We start from the raw sequence: 24,477 nt of genomic DNA, 5'->3' as shown, positions 1-24,477 counted from the left end.
AACTTGAGAGAATAAATTTCTGTTACTTTAAGCCACCCTGTTTGTGGTAATTTGTTACGGCAGCCCTAGGAAACTAATACAAGTTTCGTATAGCTACATAAACTATAATACCAGGTTAAATGGGCTAATTTCCCCTATAAGACAAAAGATCACAATAAGAATCTCATAACAGATAATGGATGCAAGGGCCATCTGTGCAAAAGTGAGCAAAGCTGAAGTTTCTATTTAGATAAACAAAGCGTAGATATACGCAAGGTCGCCACATAACAGTAAAATATATAATAAATAATAACAACACATTGTATTGGTAGATTATAAAGAAGAGAGATAGTAATTGCAAGTGATGACTAATTAATTAGAATACTAATAAAAATACTACAAACTTAAGAAATTCAATAACAAAACAAAAACAAAGGAGTTGCAGCAGTATTATGAAGTATTTCAAACATACAAAAAAGATTAGAATAGTAAAATAAATATTCTTTACCTAATACCCAGTCTTAATAAATCTTAACATTTGGTCAAACTTACTTCTGAATTTTTTTAAAGGAATAAAATACTTCAGATACAGTTGAAGCCTCTATAGACCTCCTACTTGGCCTTTATTCTCCTCCTCCCTCCCACCTCAAAGGTAACCACCGTTCTAAAGTTGAGTCTATCATTCCCATGTACCTGTTTATACATAATAGATTTGACATATTTAACACCTGCATACATAGCAATTTGCTGTACATTTATTCTACACTTTTTTTTTTTACCCAACATATTTTTTGAGACTTATTTCTGTTGACGCACACAATTCTAGTTCATTCATTTTAACAGCCAGTAACTATTATAACTCTCCTATGAATGGGCATTTACTTTGTTCTTTATCTTTTGCTATAACAAACAATGCTACAAGGAACTTTCTTGTACATGTCTCCTCATACACATACTAGAATTCCTCCAGAGTATAGTCCTAAAAAAGCAACTTTACTCAGTGTTCATTCTTTTTAAAAACTCTTTTCCTTTGGTAAATAACCTTTATTATAGCATAACAGTATTCCCATATTTAGCAGATGAATCTGACTGGAGATATCTTTATGATGCTTTCTGTGGAAAAAGACTAAATTCTGTATTAGATTCTGTTCTGGAAATTCCCTGGCGGTCCAGTGGTTTGGACTCCATGTTTTCACTGCCAAGGGCCTGGGTTCAATCCCTGGTCAGGGAACTAAGATCCTGCAAGCTGCATGGCACAGCCAAAAAAAAAAAACAAATTCTGTTTTAAGTCATCTCAGACTACTTGGTTAGCAAAGACATTTGATGCAAAAAGCAATACGTCTCATTAATGAGAAATTACCTGTATAATACTTTTAGAAGACATAACTGCCTGATTATAGAATATGCGGCCAAAGTGATCTCGATCTGGAAATACTTCTGCTTGTCGAGGTAAGTTTGCTCCTCCCGAATCAACTGAAGAGAAATAAGTACATCTCAATGAACAAAACGTGCTACACACAGGAAGACTTATCTCAATGATAACATCAGTTCTTTTTTTTTTTGCAGTACGTGGGCCTCTCACTGCTGTGGCCTCTCCCGTTGCGGAGCACAGGCTCCAGACGTGCAGGCCCAGTGGCCATGGCTCACGGGCCCAGCTGCTCCGCGGCATATGGGATCCTCCCGGACCGGGGCACGAACCCGTGTCCCCTGCATCGGCAGGCGGACTCTCAACCACTGCGCCAGCAGGGAAGCCCAAACATCAGTTCTTAATTACATTCGCAAAAAACTTGCCCTATCTTTCTAAACTCTTCTACAGCCTCTTTCTCCAATCTTTCAACACAGCCCCCAAAATGTACTGTTTTCTTCAAACACATTAGGCTCTCCTACCCCTGTGCAGAATTCCACTTGAAATGTTTAGGACATTATCTCCCTTGAGGATTAGCCCCAGAAAAACCAAAACTCCTTAACCAGTTCAGCTAAGATTGGATCTTTGTCTCTTTTAAAACAATCTGAAAATCATCTACAGAATTCATGTGATAATTTTATTGCACATTGCCTCTGGTACTCTTTTTACTGCAGATTACAGTGGTGGATAAGAATGTCAGCTGAGTTCAAAACAGAGCTTCATTACTTCACAGCTGTGTGATCACAGGTGTGTTTCCGAACCAGTCTACTGCCTCGGTCTCCCCACCAGTGAAATGAAGGTAACAGTGGCTATCCCATAGGGTTGTTATTGGGATGACATGAAATAGTTTATGTGAAGCACTCAGCTCAGCACATACTGTGAGTGCACAGAGTGAACGTTACAAAAAGTTAGCTAGTCTTATACCTATCACTCTTGCCTGCAACCACTAAGTCTTCTACTGATATTTAATACATTAAAGACGGGGACAACACAATACTCTTCACTGCATCCCCTACAGTGTTGGGCACAGCACCTGCAAGCAGTGGGGCCTCATTTGCTGTTTTCTATACGTGCAATGCAGTTCACACTCTGAATCAACGAGGTAAATTCACTTTCATAGGAGAAAAAAATCTCATCAGTATCTGTTCAAATAGCCATAAAAATGAACAGTATATACTGGTGTTTTTACAAACCAATTTAAGCCAATATGCAGGAAGTACCAATTTTAAACTGCCTTGCTTTTATGTCTTTTTAAAAATATCCTTAGATTTAAATGTACTTTCATTCCAAATATAAATTTACTTTCACTGAATATTAAATTTCTTTAAATTACATCTGCTCAAACTATGTACATAATCAAGCATTTAACCTAGTACCTGGCACTCAAGAGACCCATATATATTAGCTATTATTTTTTCATGGTTTGAACCCATTACGGTGAACAGAAAAACAAAATATTGGGTTGGTCAAAAAGTTCGTTCGTTTTTTTCCACAACATGGTTCTAACTAGTGCTTAGTTGACTTTAACTTCATTCGAAACAATTTTGTTAGATTGTATTGTGACAGTTGTCATATCAGCAGTGCATTTTAAAAAAAAACTTATCAAAATTGGTGAATTTTTGTGTAGCCATTTTAATACTGAAGATGGAAGAAAAAAGGCAACATTTTCGGCATATTATGCTTTATTATTTCAAGAAAGGTAAAAACGCAACTGAAATGCAAAAAAAGATTTGTGCAGTGTATGGAGAGGGCACTGCAACAGATCAAATGTGTCAAAAGTGGTTTGCGAAGTTTCGTGCTGGAGATTTCTTGCTGGACGACGGTCCATGGTCAGGTAGACCAGTTGAAGTGGATAGCAATCAAATCGAGACATTAATTGAGAACAATCAGTGTTATACCACACAGGAGAGAGCTGACATACTCAAAATATCCAAATTAAGTGTGGAAAATCATTTGCACCAGCTTGGTTATGTGAATCGCTTTGACGTTTGGGTTCTACGTAAGTTAAGTGAAAAAAACCTTCTTGGCTGTATTTCTACATGCGATTCTCTACGTAAACGTAATGAAAACATGCCATTTTTAAAACAAATTGTGATGGGCGATGAAAAGTGGATACCGTACAATAATGTGGAACGGAAGCGATCGTGGGGCAAGGGAAATGAACCACCACCAACCACACCAAAGGCTGGTCTTCATCCAAAGAAGGTGATTTTGTGTATATGGTGGGATTGGAAGGGAGTCCTCTATTATGAGCTCCTTCTGGAAAACCAAACGATTAATTCCAACAAGTACTGCTCCCAATTAGACCAACTGAAAGCAGCACTCTAGGAAAAGCGTCCCGAATTAGGTAACAGAAAAGGTATAATCTTCCATCCGGATAACGCAGGACCCCATGCTTCTTTGATGACCAGGCAAAAACTGTTACAGCTTGGCTGGGAAGTTCTGATTCATCCACCATATTCACCACACTGCACCTTCGGATTTCCATTTATTTAGGTTTTTATAAAATTCTTTTAATGGAAAAAATTTTAATTCCCTGGAAGACTGTAAAAAGCACCTGGAACAGTTTTTTGCTTAAAAAAATTAAAAGTTTTGGGAAGATGGAATTATGAAGTTGCCTGAAAAATGGCAGAAGGTAGTGGAACAAAATGGTGAATACATTGTTCAATAAAGTTCTTGGTGAAAATGAAAAATGTCTTTTATTTTTACTCAAAAACCAAAGGAACTTTTTGGCCCACCCAATATATAGAAGAAAAAAACACCACTCATGTAGAGAAAAAAATGGCAAACCCCAAAATACTGTCAGGGATTCTTCCTCAGTGATGTTATTATGGGTAGTGCTTGTTTACTTTTTCTCCCAGAGTTTTTAGCAAAGAATGTGCATCTCTTTTGTAATTATAAGAGAAGCCAACAGTTTTTTAAAAATATCCATCGATAACGTCATATATATATAGTCTTCTAAACAATCTTATTATTTTTCTAGCTAATAACAGTTTATTTTACAATTCTCGTGACTTGCCCAAGTAAATGCAGGGGAGCCTGTTTTGCATTGCAATTTCTTGTGCCCGTAAGTGTTTCTTCACAGTCACCGGGTAGTAGGTACCTCCTTTGACAGTGGCATCATTGGCAACAATAATGCATTCTACTCTGAAAGGCAGAAATTTCATCGGAAAGAGAACGTGAGAGAGTTCTTCAAAGTAAAGACCAATTGCATCTCATTACAAGACACTCCCAATACAGCCTGATTTCTAGTACATATCCCCAGGGACAGCCATTAGTAGACAATCTTATGATATAAAAGTTTTAATCACTGTTCACATATTTATTTATATAAAATGAATCACTTTTAATAAGTTTACAAACTCTAACTTGATTTTTAAAGAATCATCACCCCATATTAGTAGAGGAAAACTAACAACCTAAGCCACATTTTGTAATGGTTCTTTGAAGGAAGGGGTCCTAACAAGATAATACAAGATAATACAACAACAAGGAATCCAAGTCTCAGGGTGAGAAAATCCCACATGGTAAACCTTTAAAATTTCCTTTTAGGAAGGTAATTTTCAAAAAGGAAAACTGATCCATCAAAAGTATTTATTTTTCATATTTTCTTCATGTCACTGCCATATGCTTTTCTATAAAACTAAAAGAAGTTTAAAGTACAACACTTATCTTGCTTAAAGGAACAATAGGTACAAACTTTAAAATAGTAGTCTGAAAGCATATACTATAATGAGACATTAGTGGTGCCCTTTCTCACCAAAACCAGCCTGTCAGGTACCATGGCTCACAAGTAACACGCAGGAAGCAGGGAAGTGAATGAAGAGGGCCAGTAAGGGAGCCTGCTTTGTATTGCCAGGAAACCCAAAGATCAGAGGCTCACTTGAAACTGGAGAGAAGAACAGTGTGGTCTTTACAAAATTTAATCTTTATATTTATGATGTTTTTGTTACCTCACTTTATATTCTCTAGAATTCTAAAAAGAAACTTATTGAATCCTTGCTGAAAATGAAGTAGAGAACAGCAACTGAGCACACAGCCTCAGGTAGTGTTGTACTTCTTTTATTAGGGTATGTGGCTCCTCTCCTTTGAGCATCAATTTTATTCACTAGGTTATATATAAAGCCTTTTCCCACATTATAATTAACATTTTATAGAGTGGGATGTACATTTCTAATGACTTTAACATTGAACAAACTAGACTTCAAAAGGAATTTAGGCTTTGGCGGGTGCTGGGCCATACCCCCCACACCTCCAGAGTATGGTCACTCCTCCGTCCTGGGGATGCTGCACTAGAAAAGCTTAAGAAGCTCTGGTACAGGAAAGAGCCCAGACTATGAAGTCAGACAAAGCTAGGCTGAAATTCTGACTCTGCCACTTGCTGTATATACGACCTTGGACAAGAGACATAACCACTTTTACTTGTCTTTTTAAAAGGTCACAGACATGTTACAGAATGAGAAATAAAATTAGTCCACAAAAATACTGTATTAGACATCTGTTGGTTTTGCCTACCCAGCATCTATTATTTTGGCAACAAAACTAAACTTTCTTTCAGAAACTGCCCTTTCTCTATTTTTGATCCCTGAGGTTCTAGCAGGACTGACCCCAAAGCCCATCTTCAGATGTGAGCACAAGGACCAGGCCTTTCTACTCAGCGTCCACGCCGTGGGCTGAGCAATGGGCTCTGGTCCCAGGCCTTCACCCTCAGGAGCTCTCAGCCCACTGCAGCTGCTAAGCTTAGAGCGCAGAAGCTGGGGATGCCTGTGGCCAGCTCGGCCTGCCTAGGAACAAAACCAAAACCCAGCCTGTGACCTGGTAACACCGTTTGTGCTCCTCGACCCAGCTAGGCCCAGACTCATCAGTTAAGAGAGTCAATAAATTCTTTTTTGGTTTTAACTAGTTTGCACATCTATCATCTGCCAGAGAAAGAGTGCTGACCATATTCAACCATATGATTATGTAAGAAAGGTCAATTTCAATTACTATGAAGTACTACTTTAGACCTTTTAAACGAGTGAATTCTTTTTCAGTCATACTATCCAACACTAGAGCAGCTCTAGTGGAAAGATAAAATCAGTCTTGCCCTGGCCCTTGCCTCCATGGAATCTCAACAGCTAAAATGCACACACTCCACAGATGAATCTAACACATGTCTGGGTAGGAAGCCTCAGTCCTAAATAATATCACGAGCATAAAACTCACATGCTCACATGCAGAGCAGTGAGTGCTGGACACCCTGCCTCTTCGGCCTGCTTCCTGAACCACATGGCTGAGTGCGGGCAGAATACTCACCCTGACACTCTCCCAATGCCTGTAATAATGCCACCGGCAGGGACCTCCTCATCACCATACAACTGGTAACCGGCAAACTGGGATAATTCCAGGAATGGAGACCTGAACGGAAGAAAAGATGTTGCTTGAATTAATGTCGTTTTTCAAAAAATCATATTTAAACAGTTAACACGTGGAAAAGGAAATTTTCTTCTTTAATGGGGCAATGTTTCAAATATGCGTGTTGGACATAAAATCTACAAAAAGAATGGCAAAAACAAAATCTAGGGGACTTCCCTGGTGGCGCAGTGGCTAAGAATCCGACTGCCAATGCAGGGGACACAGGTTCAAGCCCTGGTCCAGGAAGATCCCACATGCCGCGGAGCCACTAAACCTGTGTGCCACAACTACTGAGCCTGCGCTCTAGAGCTCACAAGCCACAATTACTGAAGCCGGTGCGCCACAACTACTGAAGCCCGCGTGTCTAGAGCCTGTGCTCCGCAACGAGAAGCCACCGCAGTGAGAAGCCCACGCACCACAACAAAGAGTAGCCCCCACTCGCCGCAACTAGAGAAAACCCACGTGCAGCAATGAAGACCCAATGCAGCCAAAAATAAAGAAATAAAATAAATTTAAAAGAAAAAAAAAATCTAGTGTGACCACCCTGGGGATTTATACAGTATAGCCATACAAAGGAACACTAGGTTCTTATTTTTAAAGATGTTGTACAGATGTGTTTATTAATATAGAAAGAAAATAGCACCTAACACTTACGTAGCACCTACTACATGCCAGCCTCTCTCCTAGGAGCTTCAGAAACACTAACTCATTCATTCCTCAGAACTACCTCCTGATATGGACCCTATTATGATCCCCACTGACTGATGAGGAAACTGAAACACAGAGATTAGGTCAGTTGTCTAAGGTCACACAACTACTAGTAAGTGGCAGAGCTGGGTTTTAATAAGCTCCGTAATAAGGGACCAGGCTCTTAACCACTGTATTATTGTCACTTAAATGTTCAGGATACACTGGGGGGATGGGGGACAGGGGTGGGCAGGGAGTTATAAAACACCACATTTAGTGTGATTCCATTTTTCTTTAAAAAAAAAAAAGTGATTCACATTTGCATAAAAACAGTGTAGAAGGATACATACTAGGTGTTAGCGGTGTTTGTCTCCAGGTTGGGCATCTGTGTGCATGTCCCCCGAAACAATACTTTTGAGCCTTCATTTCTCTCTCTAACTGGTCTTTTTTTTTTTTTAATGATTTATTTATTTGTTTGTTTATTTATTTATTTATTTTGCTGTGCTGGGTCTTAGTTGCAGCATGTGGGATCTAAGTTCCCTGACCGGGCCCCTGCACTGGCAGCCCAGAGTCTTAGCCACTGCACCACCAGGGAAGTCCGTCTCTCTAACTGGTCTTGGTGCTTCCACCCTCAAGGCCCACAGTCTACTCACAAGACAACAGCCAGAATAACTTTTTAAAACCTAAGTCAGATAAGCCCTACAAAATCTCCCCATTTCTGTCAGAGTAAAAGCCCAAACTCTTACACTGGCCTACAAAACCCTTACCGAAATCACCCATCTCCTGCTACTCCCCCGTGTATTCCCGCCACCCCACCACCTTCCAGCCCCTTCCATATCACCATCTGTGACCTGTCCCCACTGCAGAACCTTCGCACTGAACACTCCCCTCCGCCTGCAACGCTCTCTCCCCAGATATTCAGAGCCCATCTCTCTTCACTCCTTCCAATCTTTGCTCAAATGTCACCACCTCAATGAGGCCTATTCTAACCACCTCATTTGAAACTACAACTTGACCTTCATCTTTCTCTCCCGTACTCTGGTCTATCTTTTCTTTTTCCCATGACATTTATCACCTTCTAACATACTATATAATTTATGACACTTATCGTTTATTTTCTATCTCCTCCTGCTACAATGTAAATTCCAGTAGGGCAAGGAACTTTGTCTATTTTGTTCAGTGATGTATCACTAGCACCTAGAACAGCACCTGACACACAGTAGCCTCGCAATAAACATCTGTTGTTGAATCTTACGATAAGAACCAGAATTTAAAATCATTTATTTATAAAACTATCTAAGATGGGAATTCCCTGGCGGTCCAGTGGTTAGGACTCTGCCCTGTAACTGCCAAGGGCCTGGGTTCAATCCCTAGTCGGGGAACTAAGATCCTACGAGCCACGTGGCACGGCAAAAAAACAAAACAAAACAAAAACAAAAAAAAACTGTCTAAGAAAGCACCATGGAATAGAGAACACTCTGAGCCAGCACTTGGGTATGTACCAACCCTGGGTCTATAAGATTGTCAACTCTTTCTCTTGGTAACAGTTTTCCTCTTGAGATGTGACGTGTTCGGGCTTTCTCACCACCTCCTGTGATAAAAAATATGATTCGATTAGATGAATTCATTATAAGGTCTCCATTTAACTTAATATCAGAAAAACATATAACACTTAATCCAAAATATGGTACTTTTTAAAAAATTTAACATATCCTGTGAAAAACAGCTACTTTTTCAGATCATTGAAACTGGCATTTTTAAAAATCAATCTATCCCTGAGCCCACAGTATATTATACATTTTCTAAATTCAGTAGTAATTACTTAAGGAAATAATGCAGTACTTTTCTCTGCATCTCATACATTGCAAATACTGTCTCATCTCCACCACACTTATTACACCTACTATAAATACTAGCACTGTCCTACATGCTATGTGAAATTTGAAAAGTTCCTAACTTCATTTGTACCAGGTAAAAAGCATTATTTTAGAAATGATTTCCATAATAAGCACAAAAAAACTTAGCTAAAGGTGCTATTTTTAGGCCCACAAATAGGAGAGAGTTGAACACCTTATATAGCAATTTAAAAGTCCCCCTTTGTTAGTATCCTGAATCAGAGATGATCTTCCGTGTTTCCTGACATTGCTCCAGACTAAAGGAAATTACAATAATTGAAGAGTCCGCTGGGGTAACCAACCCAGTGAGGCTGCTTGAGGTGAGGGGTACACCAAACCTCACCCAGCCTGAGAACGGCTGGGTTCGGTACCTGGGGAATATCCACAACCCACTCTCAGCAAACCACGGTAAATAATCAGAACAGACGATAAAATTGTACCTTAATATATTTACCTTCACTGTTGCCCAAGAATTCCATCTTAATATACTCCTTGTCTACTGAAATGTTCAGCTGTTGAAGAAAGCTATTTGTTTTTTAGGTGAGATAATAAGTTCATACAGATTTCAAACAAGCCTCCAAGTAGCGCAACATTATTTTCAAATCAGGACTTTCCTATGTCTAAAGGGATTTTTTTTTTTCTGAAAAGGTAGAGGGTATATTTTTAAGACTAAATCTGCCTTAAGGTAACCAAGAAAATCGTAACATGCATCTAATCTTTTAAAATGAAAATTATTCTGGGAGGGAAAGCCTTACAAGATAGTATGAATTAAATCAAACAGCTTTCCCCTTTTCTCCAGAGTGTCCTACTGAGGTGTGTATAGTTATAGGAGAGAAGGAGGACGAGAGAGTGACAAAGGGCAGAGGAAACTTCTGAGAGTGACACATTCATCGTCTTGATTGTGGTGACGGTTTCACGGGTGTATACATATGTCAAAACTCATCAAACTGTAAGTTTTAAATAATGCGGCTTACTGTATATCAATTATACCTTAATAAAGCTGTTTAAAAGTAAGTATTAAAGAAAAATAAACCTAAGACACTGCAAAGAAGACCAGGCTTGGGTGAGGGTCTTTGGAGAGTTTGGCGACATAAGCGTCCACTAAAGGGCTAACAGGAAAAAGCATGGCAGGGGAGGGTGGGATGAAAAAGAGATAAGAAAACATATCTGTGTTTTGTTTTGTTTTGTTAGTACTTAGAGCAACACTCTTCTTAATTCTGCCTAGAGCTTCACTTTGCTATTCCGAGCACCTAGTGAATTCTGTTTTTATTAGGAAAAACCAGAAAGAGTGCTATCCTTGATACAGATTCTCAGGTCACAGAATTCAGCTCCTCTGGCATTTAAACTGGCCTAGGATATGTGGACCACCACAAAAAGACAGAATGTCACAGCACCTTAGTTTTCCAAGGATTACTCTTAAAAGATTTTGCTTTAACTATCTCCACTCTCACAGACTCAGAGCCAGAAAAGCCTGATGTTTTCCTTCTATCTCATTTACCACATTGCACTGATTCTAAAACACACATTTTGTTCACATTTTAACACCCCTAAAATCAGGAAGCATTTTACAGTTTATAGCATCTTTTCATTTCTGTCACCAGGGGGCAGTCGCAACATAGCTGTCTGCCTCTGGGTGCACAGCTCAAATGTCTAACTGTGGTCACTTCAGCGGTGCTATATGCATTGCTGGAACTACCTGTATGCAGTTTAACTTGAATTTCCAAAGGTTTTCAAAAACTACACAAGCCTTAAACAACAAGGTCCTACTGTATAGCACAGGGAACTATATTTAATATCCTGTAATAAATTGTAATTGAAGAGAATATGAAAAATGTATATATATGTATAACTGAATCACTTTGCTGTACAGCAGAAATTAACATGACATGTAAATCAACTATACTTCAGTAAAATAAATTTTTTAAAAAACTACACAAGCCTTATCTTAAGGTCATTAAAAGACCCCTTTTCAACCACCAAAAACTACTTGTGTTTTTCTATATCAATAAAATTATTACCCAGTTTTAGAAAAACTAAGCACTTCTGAATCTATCAAAACACTTAGAGCCCTTCAGTTAACTTGTGTTAATCAAAGTACTTAGTTCTGGCTACCACGAATAACACAGCTGGGTTAATCCTTGTTCCACCTACAGAAATGACGAAGCCACTCCTAGCAATCCTACATGCTCCAACAAGAACCAAAGGGGATAGCAAAGATGGTGCCCTGAGAAGAAATCTGAAACAAAGGTAGCAGTGAGGCAGAAAGAAAGGAAAAGACAAAACGGAGGACAAGAGTCCACTCATTATTGTCAACTTTTTATTTATCACACAAGTTCTATCAAATGAAAACTTCAAGGATTAACTTTCAAAGCAACCTGAAACACTGTCACTCCTTCTTATCTGAAAATTACTTAGGAAATCTTATGAATTTTAAAGTCAGGATGGGGCTTCCCTGGTGGCACAGTGGTTAAGAATCTGCCTGCCAGTGCAGGGGACGTGGGTTCGAGCCCTGGTCCGGGAAGATCCCACATGCCGCGGAGCAACTAAGCCCATGTGCCACAACTACTAAGCCCATGTGCCTAGAGCCCATGCTCCGCAACAAGAGAAGCCACCACAATGAGAAGCCCACGCACCGCAAGAAAGAGTAGCCCCTGCTCGCCGCAACTAGAGAAAGCCCACATGCAGCAAAGAAGATCCAATGCAAACAAAAATAAATAAATAAAATAAATAAATTTAGTTTTAAAATAAATAAATAAAGTCAGGATGTCTATACAGGTGGCCAACAGGCACATGAAAAGACGCTCAACATCGTTAATTATATATTAGAGAAATGCAAATCAAAACTACAATGAGGTGCCACCTCACGTCAGTCAGAATGGCCATCATTAAAAAGTCTACAAACAACAAATGCAGGAGAGGGTGCGGAGAAAAGGGAGCCCTCCTACACTGTTGGTGGGAATGTAAACTGGTGCAGCCACTGTGGAAAACAGTATGGAGGTTCCTCAAAAAACTAAAAATAGAGCTACCATATGATCCAGCAATCCCACTCCTGGGCATACATCTGGACAAAATATATATATACACACACAATGCAACACTACTCAGCCATAAAAAAGAATGAAATAATGCCATTTGCAGCAACATGGATGACCTAGAGATTATCACACTAAGTGAAGTAAATCAGAAAGACAAATACCACATATTAATCTAAAATATGATAAAAACGAACTTATCTACGAACAGAAACAGATTCACAGACACGGAGAATAGACTTGTGGTTGCCGAGGGAGGAGGGGGTTGGAGAGGAATGGGTTGGGAGTTTGGGATTAGCAGATACAAACTATTACATATAGGATGGATAAACAATAAGGTCCTATTGTATAGCAGAGGGAACTATATTTAATATCCTGTGATAAACCATAATGGAAAAGAATATGAAAAAGAATGTGTGTATATATATACATATATATATGCATAACTGAATCACTGCTATACAGCAGAAATTAACACAACATTGTAAATCAACAATACTTGAATAATATGATTTTTTTAATGTGTTTAGAGGTATTACTGATAGGTGATATTTTGTTCTTTTCTTCTTTATACTTTTCTCTATTTTCCAAAATTTCTATAAGTATAATATATATATTATATAACATAAGCATATATTACTTTTAAATTATACATATCTGTGTAATATCCATTTTCCTGGCATAACAGTACTAGTCCCAGGCAACACTGTGAAGAAGGCTTTGTCCTTTCCTGGCTTCCCTCCCAAGAAGCCCTGCTCAGTCGTCTTCCCCTTTAGAGACCAGAGCGTCAGATGATCAGAACCTGCCATCCCCAGCAGATGCTCAGTGCTGGAGGACTCTACCACCTCTTATTCAAACCCTCTAGTCTTAATATCCAAAGGGAAGGATCAATTCATCAATTCTGCTCCCTAACAAAACATACTTTCATCTCAACAAGGGTTTTGGTTCTTTTTCAGGAGACAAGACCTTATTCCAAGATGGCTTCTAGTCATCATTCTAGTCATCATTCTGAAAAGCCTACCAGCAGGATATTTTGCCTCTCGAATCATACCCAGTAGACAAAAACTCATGTCATTTTTTAACACCATTTCCTCACACTTAGAACAGGGGTTCGAGAGCTACCTGGTCAAAAAGGATGGCAAATATCCACTACCCCTGTTTTCACAAGTCACCCTCCTACTTACACCCCTCTCTCCCTAGAGAGAAATTAGGGTGGTCTGGGGACAGTGTAATTGACATCTTTGCTTTTTGATTGTGTGCTTTCCTTTCCCCTTTTCCTGAAAACAGTACTGCCACCACCGTGAAGTTCCAGGAGCTGCCAGCCACAGTACACTTTAGCCCTGGTGGACATGGGTCCAGGCTGGCACCATTAAGTACTATATCCCCCTGGATACAGTGGCTGGGCCAAAGAATGGACATGGGACCCAAGTGAACCCATCAAAGTTTTCCACATCGGAGATGAAAGGATAACTAGATCTTTCCTTCAGATTGTAAACTGTAAGAATGTAATCCCTGACCTACCAGCAACATAGTTCCCCAACTCACAGAGAAGCCAGAGAGAATGCAGTCCACACATATATACACATCCTGAAATGAGAGAAGATGGGCAGAGACAGTGAGTCCTGTTGGGGCTGGAGCCCCCCGCTTCATTCAGCACTTTCTTTCCATGGTTTGGTTGTTGGTTTCTGGATTAAACAAGTTTGATTTGGATTTTTGCGACTTAAATCCAAAGGAACTAAATACAGCCATCATCAAAACAATATTCTTCATATATTACAAATACCTAACTTAGAAGGAGCTACATGAAGTTTACGCTCTTCACTTTTTTTTTTTTTTTAATTCTCCCCTGCACTGCCATAGATAGAATGGGAGCAATTACTGCCATCTGAATGAGGTCTTTGCTTCAACTGGTCCCACACTGAGTTGCATATCTATTTGTTCATGTCATGGTAACTTTTACAGGATTTAATTGATTTTGACCCTAAACTACTATAGTACAAAAGACAGAGACCAAGATATTCCAAATGGATTTAATTTCTGTCTTTTCAATTAATTTTGATTAATCTATTAAGTCAAAAGAAGACAGCAATGTGTGCTTGGAATGAATAATGCCTATAATTCACAGATCCACTCCTAAGTCTCAAGTTAGGAATGAGGTACTGAAAATTTACTAGAGGGATTAAATAACTGGACCAAAGTTGCTTAATTATTAGAGTAACCAGTCCAGACTTCCACTCTCAAAATTCTACAAAGGACCAAAATACTGAGCTTATTTCTTCCCTAACACCTACACAAGTGAATATACAACTTTGGATGGTCTTTCTGTTTATCTGCCATTAATTAATTACCTTGCCTCCATCCTTAAAATCCTCAGAGGAGAAAAATATAAAAAACATTTTTATTTAAACTAAAGAGAAATCTATCAAGGTTTTGCTAAATTATTTCACTAATGACTTCTACTGAAAGTCTGTCCTCTGAGTGTGATAAGATTATACCCAGGAATGAAACAATACCCTTAAACCACAGGTTTACAGATAAAATAGATTCTTTATGAGGACATTGGGGAGAATTCTTTTTAAATGAAGGCTGTAAAATTCATATAGTTCCTTCTCAGTTAGGTACTTGTAATATATTAAGACTCTTACTTTGGACATGGCCAATAGTTTCAAGTCACATAGCCTTCTAAATTGTCATATATACCAATAAGGGCACAATAGAATGTGATGTGGTACTTGTTTATACATTAATATTTTATATTCCTCCCTATGATGCAATTTCTTCCAAGCAAAAAAATGTCTATTATGTCCACAATTTAAAAATTTAAAATGACAATTTACAAAGTTTTTAGGATATCTCATTTATTTAATTAGCAATAAACCCAGATAGAAATTATTACCAAATTACATGACACAGCAGAAAATTCACAATTACGCAAAATGTAGTATGTAGTATGAATATGACTAATGAACAGAAAATGGTTTAGTTGCTTCAAGTGAAACAAAAATTTCAGTGTGATGCTGTGGCTGAAATAAAAACCTTAAGAAGAAATAGTTTTAAAAATGGATGAGGGAGTTCTCTGGTGGTCTAGTGGTTAGGATTTGGTGCTTTTACTGCCGTGGCCCAGGTTCAATCCCAAACTTGTTTAATCCAGTAGATTTGGGGGAAATCTACTTTCTCCCAAATAATGGCAGTGCTATAAGAGCAGAAAATCTGGCCAAGTAATAGGAAAAAATAAGATGTCTGCATGCCAACAAATGCGTTTTTTTTTTAAATTAAAGTATAGTTGATTTATATTATTGTGTTAGTTTCAGGTGTACAGCAAAGTGATTCAGTTTTATATTTTTTTTTCAGATTATTTTCCATTATCAGTTATCACGAGATAGTGAATATTGTTCCCTGTGTTATGCAGTAAATTCTTGTTGCTTATCTATTTTACGTATAGTAATTTGTATCTATTAATCCCATACTCCTAATTTATCTCTCCCCCCTTCCCTTTCCCCTTTGGTAACCACAAGTTTGTTTCCTATGTGTGTGTGTTTCTGTTTTGTATATAGATTCATTTGCATTATTTTTTAGATTCCACATATAAGTGATATCATATAATATTTGTCTTTTTCTTCCTGACTTACTTCACTTAGTATGATATTCTCTAGGTCCATCCATGTTGCTACAAATGGCAATATTCCCTTCTTTTTTATGGCTGAGTATACACCCATATATTTATGTGGATATATATACCACATCTTAAACCAAATCTGGGTTGTTTCCATGTCTTGGCTCTTGTTAATAGTGCTGCTATGAACACTGGGGTACACTGTATCTTTCTGAATTAGAGTTTTCATCTTTTCCAGATACACGCCTAGGAGTGGAATTGCTGGATCATATGGTAGCTCTCTTTTCAGTTTTTTAAGGACCTCCATACTGTGTTCCGTAGTGGCTGCCTCAATTTACATTCCCACCAACAGCAAATGCACAGTCTTGAAGAGTCAAAAGCCTGATGCTACTAGTTTTTCCTAAAATGAATAATTATAAGGGACATCTTAATTAAAAGCATAAACTGAAGAATAAATGAGTGCTTACCCAGTCTGATGTTCTGTGCTCGTTCACGGAGCTGATTTACTAGTGCTTTCATCTGCTCGTAGTTTTCCTAAAACAGAAGCAAAGAAAAACAGGGAGCATATTATAGGAAAGCAATGACTTTTTTTACCATAATAAGGGTTAAGGAGAACAGCATTACATGCCAACCCCATGTGGCCTCCACACTGGGCCACTTTGCCACCTGTGTGGCCTCTGTGCTGGGCCAACTCCAACGTGTAAAAAAGATTAATTCGTGCCTCTCTGTCTTTGCTCAAGCTCTTCTGCACTACCACCTCCCTCTCTGGTCCATCTATCCAAATCTCACCCCCCTTTTAAAGCCTAACTGATGTTCCATCTCATCTCCAACACAATTTCTGGCTACTCCCATTCATTTTAACAACTTCCTTCCTTACACATCTACAGAACTTAATTGATCTCTAGTATTTGTTTTCTTTTGTCAATGAATATAAGCCCTTTGAGGGTTAGAATGCCATCTTATTTTTTCTGTCCCCTCAACCACTATCGTGAGGAGATTCCAACCAATGCAGAAATACTTGTTTTACGCCTACTGACAAATTACAGTAATTACTTACTTACAGTAAGTAATTAAAAACAAAGCCCAGGGGGAAAATGGATCCTATTTTAAAAAGGAACAGGGGGGAATTCCCAGGTGGTCCAGTGGTTAGGATTCCGGGCTTTCACTGCCAATGGCATGGGTTCAATCCCTGGTTGGGGAACTAGGATCCCATAAGCCACATGGCACGGCCAAAAAATAAAAAAATAAAATAATCCCAGCCTCCTTTTTCAGACAAGTGTGGCCATGTGACTAAACTCTAACCAATGAGATATAAGCAGAAGTTGTTAGGTATGACTTCTAGAAAGGCTCCTTAAAATAAAGGACAAGAAGGTGAGGGTGTCCTTTTACCTATTCATCCTTTCTCCTCCTTTGCACATGGAACTCAGACACAATAGCTGGAGTTTAAGCAGCCATATTAGACCATAAGGTAAACTGTACTACTTATTTTAAATTCTTCCTTCCCTCCCATCCTAGCCAAGGTTCACTGTGAGATTATACTTCCCTACCCCACAGTCTCTGAATCTGTCCATATTACTTGCTTTGATGAGTGGAATGTGGGCAAAAGTGACAGTGTACCAATTGCAAGAAGAGGCTTTAAGAAGGACAAAGTGTTTCCATGCTCTCCTCTTTGTGCCTTAGCCTTCCATTATGAGAGGAGCATCCCACAGCAGCCACTGCCCCTTCATTCTGGGTCCTGGAATAAGAAACAAGTAGAGCAGACCTGAATCTACTACAGTCCTAGAGCAGAACTGCCACAACCAACCCATAGATCCAAGCACAAAAAATAAATACTTGTTCTTTTGAACACTGAGATCTTGGGATTGGTTGCTACTCAGCATTACTGAAGCAAAATCTGGCTAATACAGTAATTAGTCCAAGGTCACTCAGCTAACAAGTAGTAGAATTAGGATTTAAACCAAAATCCACCAACTCCAGAAACTCACTCTTAAAGCAACATGCTACAATGTCTCTTCTGCCCACTGAAAGGGCCACTGTTGACACTTCAGCACATTTCCACCAGGTCTTTTTCCCCCTATGGAAATATGTTGCTTGTTAGCTTTTAAACATACATGAAATACTAAGCCAGTGCTTTTTCCACCATAGCACAGCTACTTTCTTATTCTAATTACTGGTGCACAGACTGAACCAGAACATAAAACATTTTACATAGAGAAAGAAGTTATAATCTCAGGCTCACACTCCCTAACCCCTAGCTAGCAGCCACCATCAAATACATCAGCCGAGACCTGACTTCAAAAAGATGGCAGAGCAGGAAGCTCCAGGCCCTTATTCCCCCACAGAGACATCACAAAACAACCCAAAACTGGCTAAAGTAACCTTACAGGAGCTCTGGAAAACACTCAGAGGTCTACAGCAACCAAGAGAACACCCAGCCAAGAAGCCACATTCAGAATGGTGGGAAACCCATTCTCCACACTGCAGCCACACTGATTATTCTACCATGTCCATAGGATCATGCCACTTCTCTACTTAAACATCTTAGCAGACAGACTGCAAAGTGAAATCTAAATATGCCTTCTACACATGGCTTCCCTCCTCTACCTGGCTGCATAAGCAATCCCATCTACTCCATGAATTCCTCACCCTGGCCGGGACTTCCAAGTTCTCACTCCCACTAACCACTTTCATAACTTGGTACCTATGTTCTCATAACTCCTTTAGTTTGTATAATCTTGCCTCCCATTCTCCATCCTGAACCTGGCCAGTTCTTACCCAACTCAAGATCCAACTCACTCACTGCCTCCTATGTGCAACCACCTTTTTTAAGCTTTAGACATCACTCATCACAATGCATTGCTTTCTTGTCATCTCCCCCACAAAATTATGATTCCATTCCTACACATCTATTCCAAATATCTAAAATAGTGGCTAGACCACAGTAACCACTTAATGTTTCTGAATTAAACATTCTCTCCTGATCCCAGGACATCTAAAGACTTTTGGAAGTCTCCCATTGGATACTGTTTCTGCCTCAGCCTGCTGATTTCCTTTCAATCAAAATCTCCTTGTTTTCCCAAAGGCAGGAATTATTTAAAATGTGTTCTCTGAGGGAACTTCCTGGCGGTCCAGTGGTTAAGACTCTGAGCTTCCAATGCAGGGGATGCGGGTTCGATCCCTGGTCGGGGAACTAAGATCCCACCTGCCGCAGCAGCGCAGCCAGAAAAAGTCTTCTCTGAAAGTTATTTGCACAATTTAAATGTTATCTGTACAGGCTTAGAAACCATGGGACAGACTGAAAATTTCCAGCTCTGATATTTCACAAACCAGGAGTTGTTTCTTTAACGTTGTGATACCTCCCAATTCCAAGAAAAGTCATTTAAAGATAAATATTTTCTATTAACATAACCAACCATTTCAAGTCTGGTAAGCACAACCCAGGGTCAGCTGTGCTAGGCCAGTGGTTCCCAAAGCTGGCTGCCACCAAGGCCCTGCCCTCCCCTCTCAACAACTTCATTAACAATGCAAACACCAGGACCCCACCCTAGAGACGGAAAAGGTCCAGGGTGGGGCTAAGGCAGCCATATATTCAACAAGCTCCCAGGTGACTGCTAAGCCAGAGAGCCACTGGTTTTGCGAACCAATGATTTTAAAGATACAAAGTATAGTGCCAGTGCTAAAAGTGAACTAAAATGTACCTGATTTGGAATTGTTTTCTTTTTCAAACCTCACGACCCCCTGGTGCGTCCCAGAATCATGACTGGGGATCCAGAGAAAACAGCAGCGACTGCTGAAGTGTGCCTACCCTGTACCTGCTTCCCAGTCTGGCCAACGCCTTGTGCCGTCGGTGAAGAGGAATCACTGACTCGGGCTGGGTACTCCAGGCCCGGGCCGCTCACCCGCCCTACCTGGTAGATGGCAGAGCTCGAGTCCGGTTGGGTGCCCAGCGTCGCCACGGAGTCCCCATGATAGGCGCGCGGCGCGGGGGCAGCGGCGCGGGCGCACCGCCGCAAAGCTAATCTCGGGGCGGCCCACATGGCAGCAGGCACAGAGGCAGGAAGGAGCGTGAGAGAGCGGCCTGCGCCGGTCCGGGGCCGCGGCTTTCCCCTCCAATTCCCAAGCTTCGGGATACAGCTCAGCCCAGGCCTTTGCAGTCCCAACCCGCCTGAAACCTCCCCGATTCTGAGGCCAGCCTCGGCACGTGCCGGCGCACGCCGCCCGTGATTGGTCAGCGCTGAGCACCACGCCCCCTGAATTCAGCGAATAAGGGACAGAAGTGCAGCCCCGCGAGGCCTGTCCCATCGCGAGCCCCGGAGCGTTGCGGTTCCCGGGGTGGAGCGACCCTTCTGCGTCCTCCCGGTCTCCCGAGATGCTGAGCTTAGGAGCTGCGGCTGAGTTTGCTTGCTGTCGGCCTCTGTGCTTTTTCTATGTGCTGTTTTCTTCTTCCCCTGCTGCTACGAAGGGTGTTCCGGGGCTTGAAAAAGCTTATCCTTATATGAGAGCTGGAAACTGAACAGGCTTATTAAGCTGCCCTAAGAAACTCTTTAAGGGGATAACCATTCATTAATCAAATATGTCTTTAATGTCCCCTACCAAGTGCTCTTCTGGAGCGGGGAATACAGTGGAGAACAGGCAGTGTCCTCTTTTATAAAGCGGAGAGAACATAAACAAGTAAATAAAAATTCTAATAGTGATAAATTACAACTTAGATGTACAATTATAACGTACTTCTAAAACTTTGCCTATAACAAATCTGAGCTTCCTCACAATTTCTCATCCACTGGACAGTGAGAAAAAATTAATCTTCTTTTGGTCCACTTAAGTCTTAGATTTAATTTTTGTATATGGTGTTAGGTAAGGGTGTGGCTTCATTCTTTTGTATATAGATATCCAGTTTTCCCAATATTTCCCAAATATTTCCCAATATTTCATTTGTTGTAAAGACTGTCCTTTCCCCATTGAATAGTCTTGGCACCCTTGTGAAAAATTATTTCATAAGCAATGATTTATTTCTGGACTCTGTATTCTGTTCCATTGGTCTGTATGTCTGTCTTTATGCCAGTACCACACAGTTTTTTTGATTACTGTAGGTTTGTAGTAAGTTTTGAAATCATTAAGTGTGAGTCTTCCAGCTTTGTTCTTTTTCAAGATTTTTTTAGCTATCCAGGATCCCTTGAGATTCCATCTTAATTTTAGGGTAGGTTTTTCTATTTCTGCAAAAAATGCCAGAATTTTTATAGGGGCGGCATTGAATCTGTTGATCATGTTGGGTAGCATTGACATCTTAACAATATTAAGTCTTCCAATCCATGAACATGGGATGTGTTTCCATTTATTTATGTCTTCTTTAATTTCTTTCAGCAGTGTTTTTTCGTTTCCATTGCGCAAGTCTTTCACCTCCTTGGTTAATTCCTATTTTATTCTTTTTGATGCTATTGTAAATGGAATTGTTTTCATAATTTCCTTTTCAGTTTGTTCATTATTAGTGTATAGAAATGCAACTGATTTTTGCATGCTAAGTTAGTATACTGCCAATTTGCTGAATTCATTTATTAATTCTAACAGGTTTTGTGTGTGTGTGTGTGTGTGTGTGTGTGTGTAATCTTTAGGGCTTTGTAAAAGCCATCTGTGAATAGAGATAATTTTACTTTTTCCTTTCCAATTTAAATGTCTTTTATTTCTCATTCTTACCTAATTGCTCCAGCTAAAACTTCTAGTACTATGTTGAATTGAAGTGGTGAAAGTGAACATCCTTGCCTTTTTCCTGGTCTTAGAGGAACACTTTTCAGCCTTTCACCATTGAGTGTAATGTTTGCTGTGAGTTTTTCACATGTGACTTTTTTTTTTTGGCTGCATTGGGTCTTCATTGCTGCGCGCGGGCTTTCTCTAGTTGTGGTGAGCGGGGGCTACTCTTCGTTGCGGTGCACAGGCTTCTCATTGTGGTGGTTTCTCGTTGCGGAGCACGGGCTCCAGGCGCGCGGGCTTCAGTAGTTGCGGAGAGCTGGTTTCAGTAGTTGTGGCTTGCGGGCTCTAGAGCACAGGCTCACTAGTTGTGGCATACAGGCTTAGTTGCTCCGCGGCCTGTGGGATCTTCCTGGACCAGGGCTCGAACCCACGTCCCCTGCATTGGCAGGGGGATTCTTAACCACTGCGCCACCAGGGAAGTCCCTCACATGTGGCTTTTATGATGTTAAGGAGGTTTCCTTCTATTCCTAGTTTGTTGAATATTTTTATCATGAAAAAGTTTGAATTTTGTCATCTACTTTTTCTGCATCAATTGAGATGATCATGTGAAGTTTGTTCCTTCATTCTGTTAATGTTGTGAACTACATTGATCATTTTTTTCTATGTTGTACCATCCTTGCATTTCAGGAATAAACCTCACTTGGTCATGATATATAATCCTTTTAGTATGCCGCTGAATTCAGTTGCCAGTATTTTATTAAGGATATTTGTATCAGTGTTCATAAGGGATATTGGTCTATAGTTTTTTGGGGTTTTTTTTGTTTTGTTTTGTTTTTTTGTAGCGTCTTTGTCCTGCTTTCACGTCAGGATAATGCTGGCCTTATAGAATGAGTTAGGGAGTGTTCCCTCCTCTCCAAGTTTTTGGAAAAGTTTGAGAAAGATTGGTATTTGTTCTTCTTCAAATGTTTGGTAGAATTCACTAGTGAAGCCGTCATATTCAGTGCTTTTCTTTGTGGGGAGATTTTTTGATTACTGTTTAGTCTTCTTACTAGTTATAGGTCTATTCAGGTTATCTATTTCTTTGTGATGTAGTCTTGGTAGGTTTTGTTTCTAAGAATTTGTCCATTTCATCTAGATAATCCAATTTGTTGGTGTTCAGTTGTCCGTAGTATTCAGATTTACTTTTTACATTTTTCTTTATTAATTTTCATTTTTAAGGGAATACAATAATTCAACTTTTATCATGAAAATAAAGGTATTTTTTACCTCCTTCTCTCAGAAATGATCCCAGAGCAACAAAGGAACACAAAAAATAATTCATATCCCACCTTCAATTAAACTAGGGGATATATAAAGACAATAGGCAAAAATTGGAATAATAAATTTGGCAAAATAAAGGAAGTTGAAATATAAGTGCTTGCAGTGGAAAATACAAACAAGTAACAAGTCAATTTGCCTCTCAGAATTGGTGGTACCAGGAATTGGTTGTACCAGGTACAGAGAAATATGTGCATAGAAGTGGAGAAAGGTGGTAGAGACCAAGAAATGGTGGAACTACTTGAAAATTTGCAGAAGAAGTAGTTAAAACCCCAGGTTTCCACCCCCCAGTCTGTCCAGGAGATATATATTCCCTGGAGAAACTGAATCTGAAATGTTCCAAATTTAGGGACACTAGGCACTGGTGAAGTGCCAAATTGAGACCAGAGAGATTAAGTGACAGTCTGAAGGCCAAATCAAGAGAGCCCCTCCCCTCAAGTCTCTTTTCCCACCCAGTTCCAAAATGCTGGCTACCAGATTTATATAGAAGGGAGTCTAGAGAAACCTTACCATTTTACAGAAAAGATCTACAAAGTGACATTTGAGGTTCTCCAGTGAAAAAACTCCCTGGAAGATTGATCTACAGGGATTTCCCTGGGGGTCCAGTGGTTAAGACTCCCTGCTCCCAATGCAGGGGGCCCAGGTTCGATCCCAGGTCAGGGAAATAGATACTGCATGCTGCAACTAAGACCCAGTACAGCCAATTAAAAAAAAAAAAAAGCAACATTTAAAAAAGAAAATTGGGGCTTCCCTGGTGGCGCAGTGGTTGAGAGTCCGCCTGCAGATGCAGGGGACACGGGTTCATACCCCGATCCGGGAAGATCCCACATGCCGCGGAGTGGCTGGGCCCATGAGCCATGGCTGCTGGGCCTGCGCGTCCGGAGCCTGTGCTCCGCAACGGGAGAGGCCACAACGGTGAGAGGCCCCCATACCGCAAAAAAAAAAAAAAAAGAAAAGAAAAAAAACAAAAAAGAAGAAAATTGACCTACAGTGTAACCTACAAACTGACATATCCTACCTACCCTCCAATAAGCTTGTAAAAAGCTCCTAATCAGCTTTTTTAGACTTTCTCTAACATATGCATGGATAGCCAAGGATCAATGGGCATTTGAAGAAAGCTTTCTGTTGCAGTTCCATAATGGTTAACACTCTGGACTCTGAAGAAAGCTTTCAATACGAAAAAAAAAAAAAAACAGAAAGAAAGAAATGTTTAAAAGGAAAAGAAAAAGACACCCACTACCACCAAGAAAACAAAAACAAACAAACAAAAAAGAAAACATCAGGGCAAGGAACAGAAGAAACTATAACATCCTTGGAGAAATGAAAATATATTGCATCCATCAAAGACCAGGATTATGAAAAAATTTTAAAAAGCTTTTGAAAAAAATATAAAATCAAGAATTCCTTGGCTGGGGGACTTCCCTGGTGGTAGTGGTTAAGAAAGAGCCTTCCAATGCAGGGGACGCAGGT

General features: G+C 39.9%; 1 protein-coding gene across 1 annotated transcript in view; it reads right to left on the bottom strand.

The window, feature by feature from the left end:
* Positions 1 to 20,178, bottom strand: part of MCCC2 (methylcrotonyl-CoA carboxylase subunit 2) — a 63,758-nt gene extending 43,580 nt beyond the window's left edge. Inside the window, exons 1-6 of the mRNA XM_060295870.1 lie at positions 19,914 to 20,178; positions 16,473 to 16,539; positions 8,972 to 9,056; positions 6,680 to 6,781; positions 4,404 to 4,531; positions 1,340 to 1,452 (exon numbers count right to left, since the gene is read on the bottom strand). Coding sequence (XP_060151853.1) covers positions 1,340 to 1,452; positions 4,404 to 4,531; positions 6,680 to 6,781; positions 8,972 to 9,056; positions 16,473 to 16,539; positions 19,914 to 20,042 — 624 coding nt within the window. The 5' untranslated portion in view covers positions 20,043 to 20,178. The remainder of the gene's footprint in view (positions 1 to 1,339; positions 1,453 to 4,403; positions 4,532 to 6,679; positions 6,782 to 8,971; positions 9,057 to 16,472; positions 16,540 to 19,913) is intronic.
* Between the last annotated feature and the right edge of the window lie 4,299 nt (positions 20,179 to 24,477).

This window comes from Globicephala melas, chromosome 3 (genome assembly GCF_963455315.2).
Source record: "Globicephala melas chromosome 3, mGloMel1.2, whole genome shotgun sequence".
Taxonomy (NCBI): domain Eukaryota; kingdom Metazoa; phylum Chordata; class Mammalia; order Artiodactyla; family Delphinidae; genus Globicephala; species Globicephala melas.
This window is presented reverse-complemented; position numbering and strand designations above follow the sequence as displayed.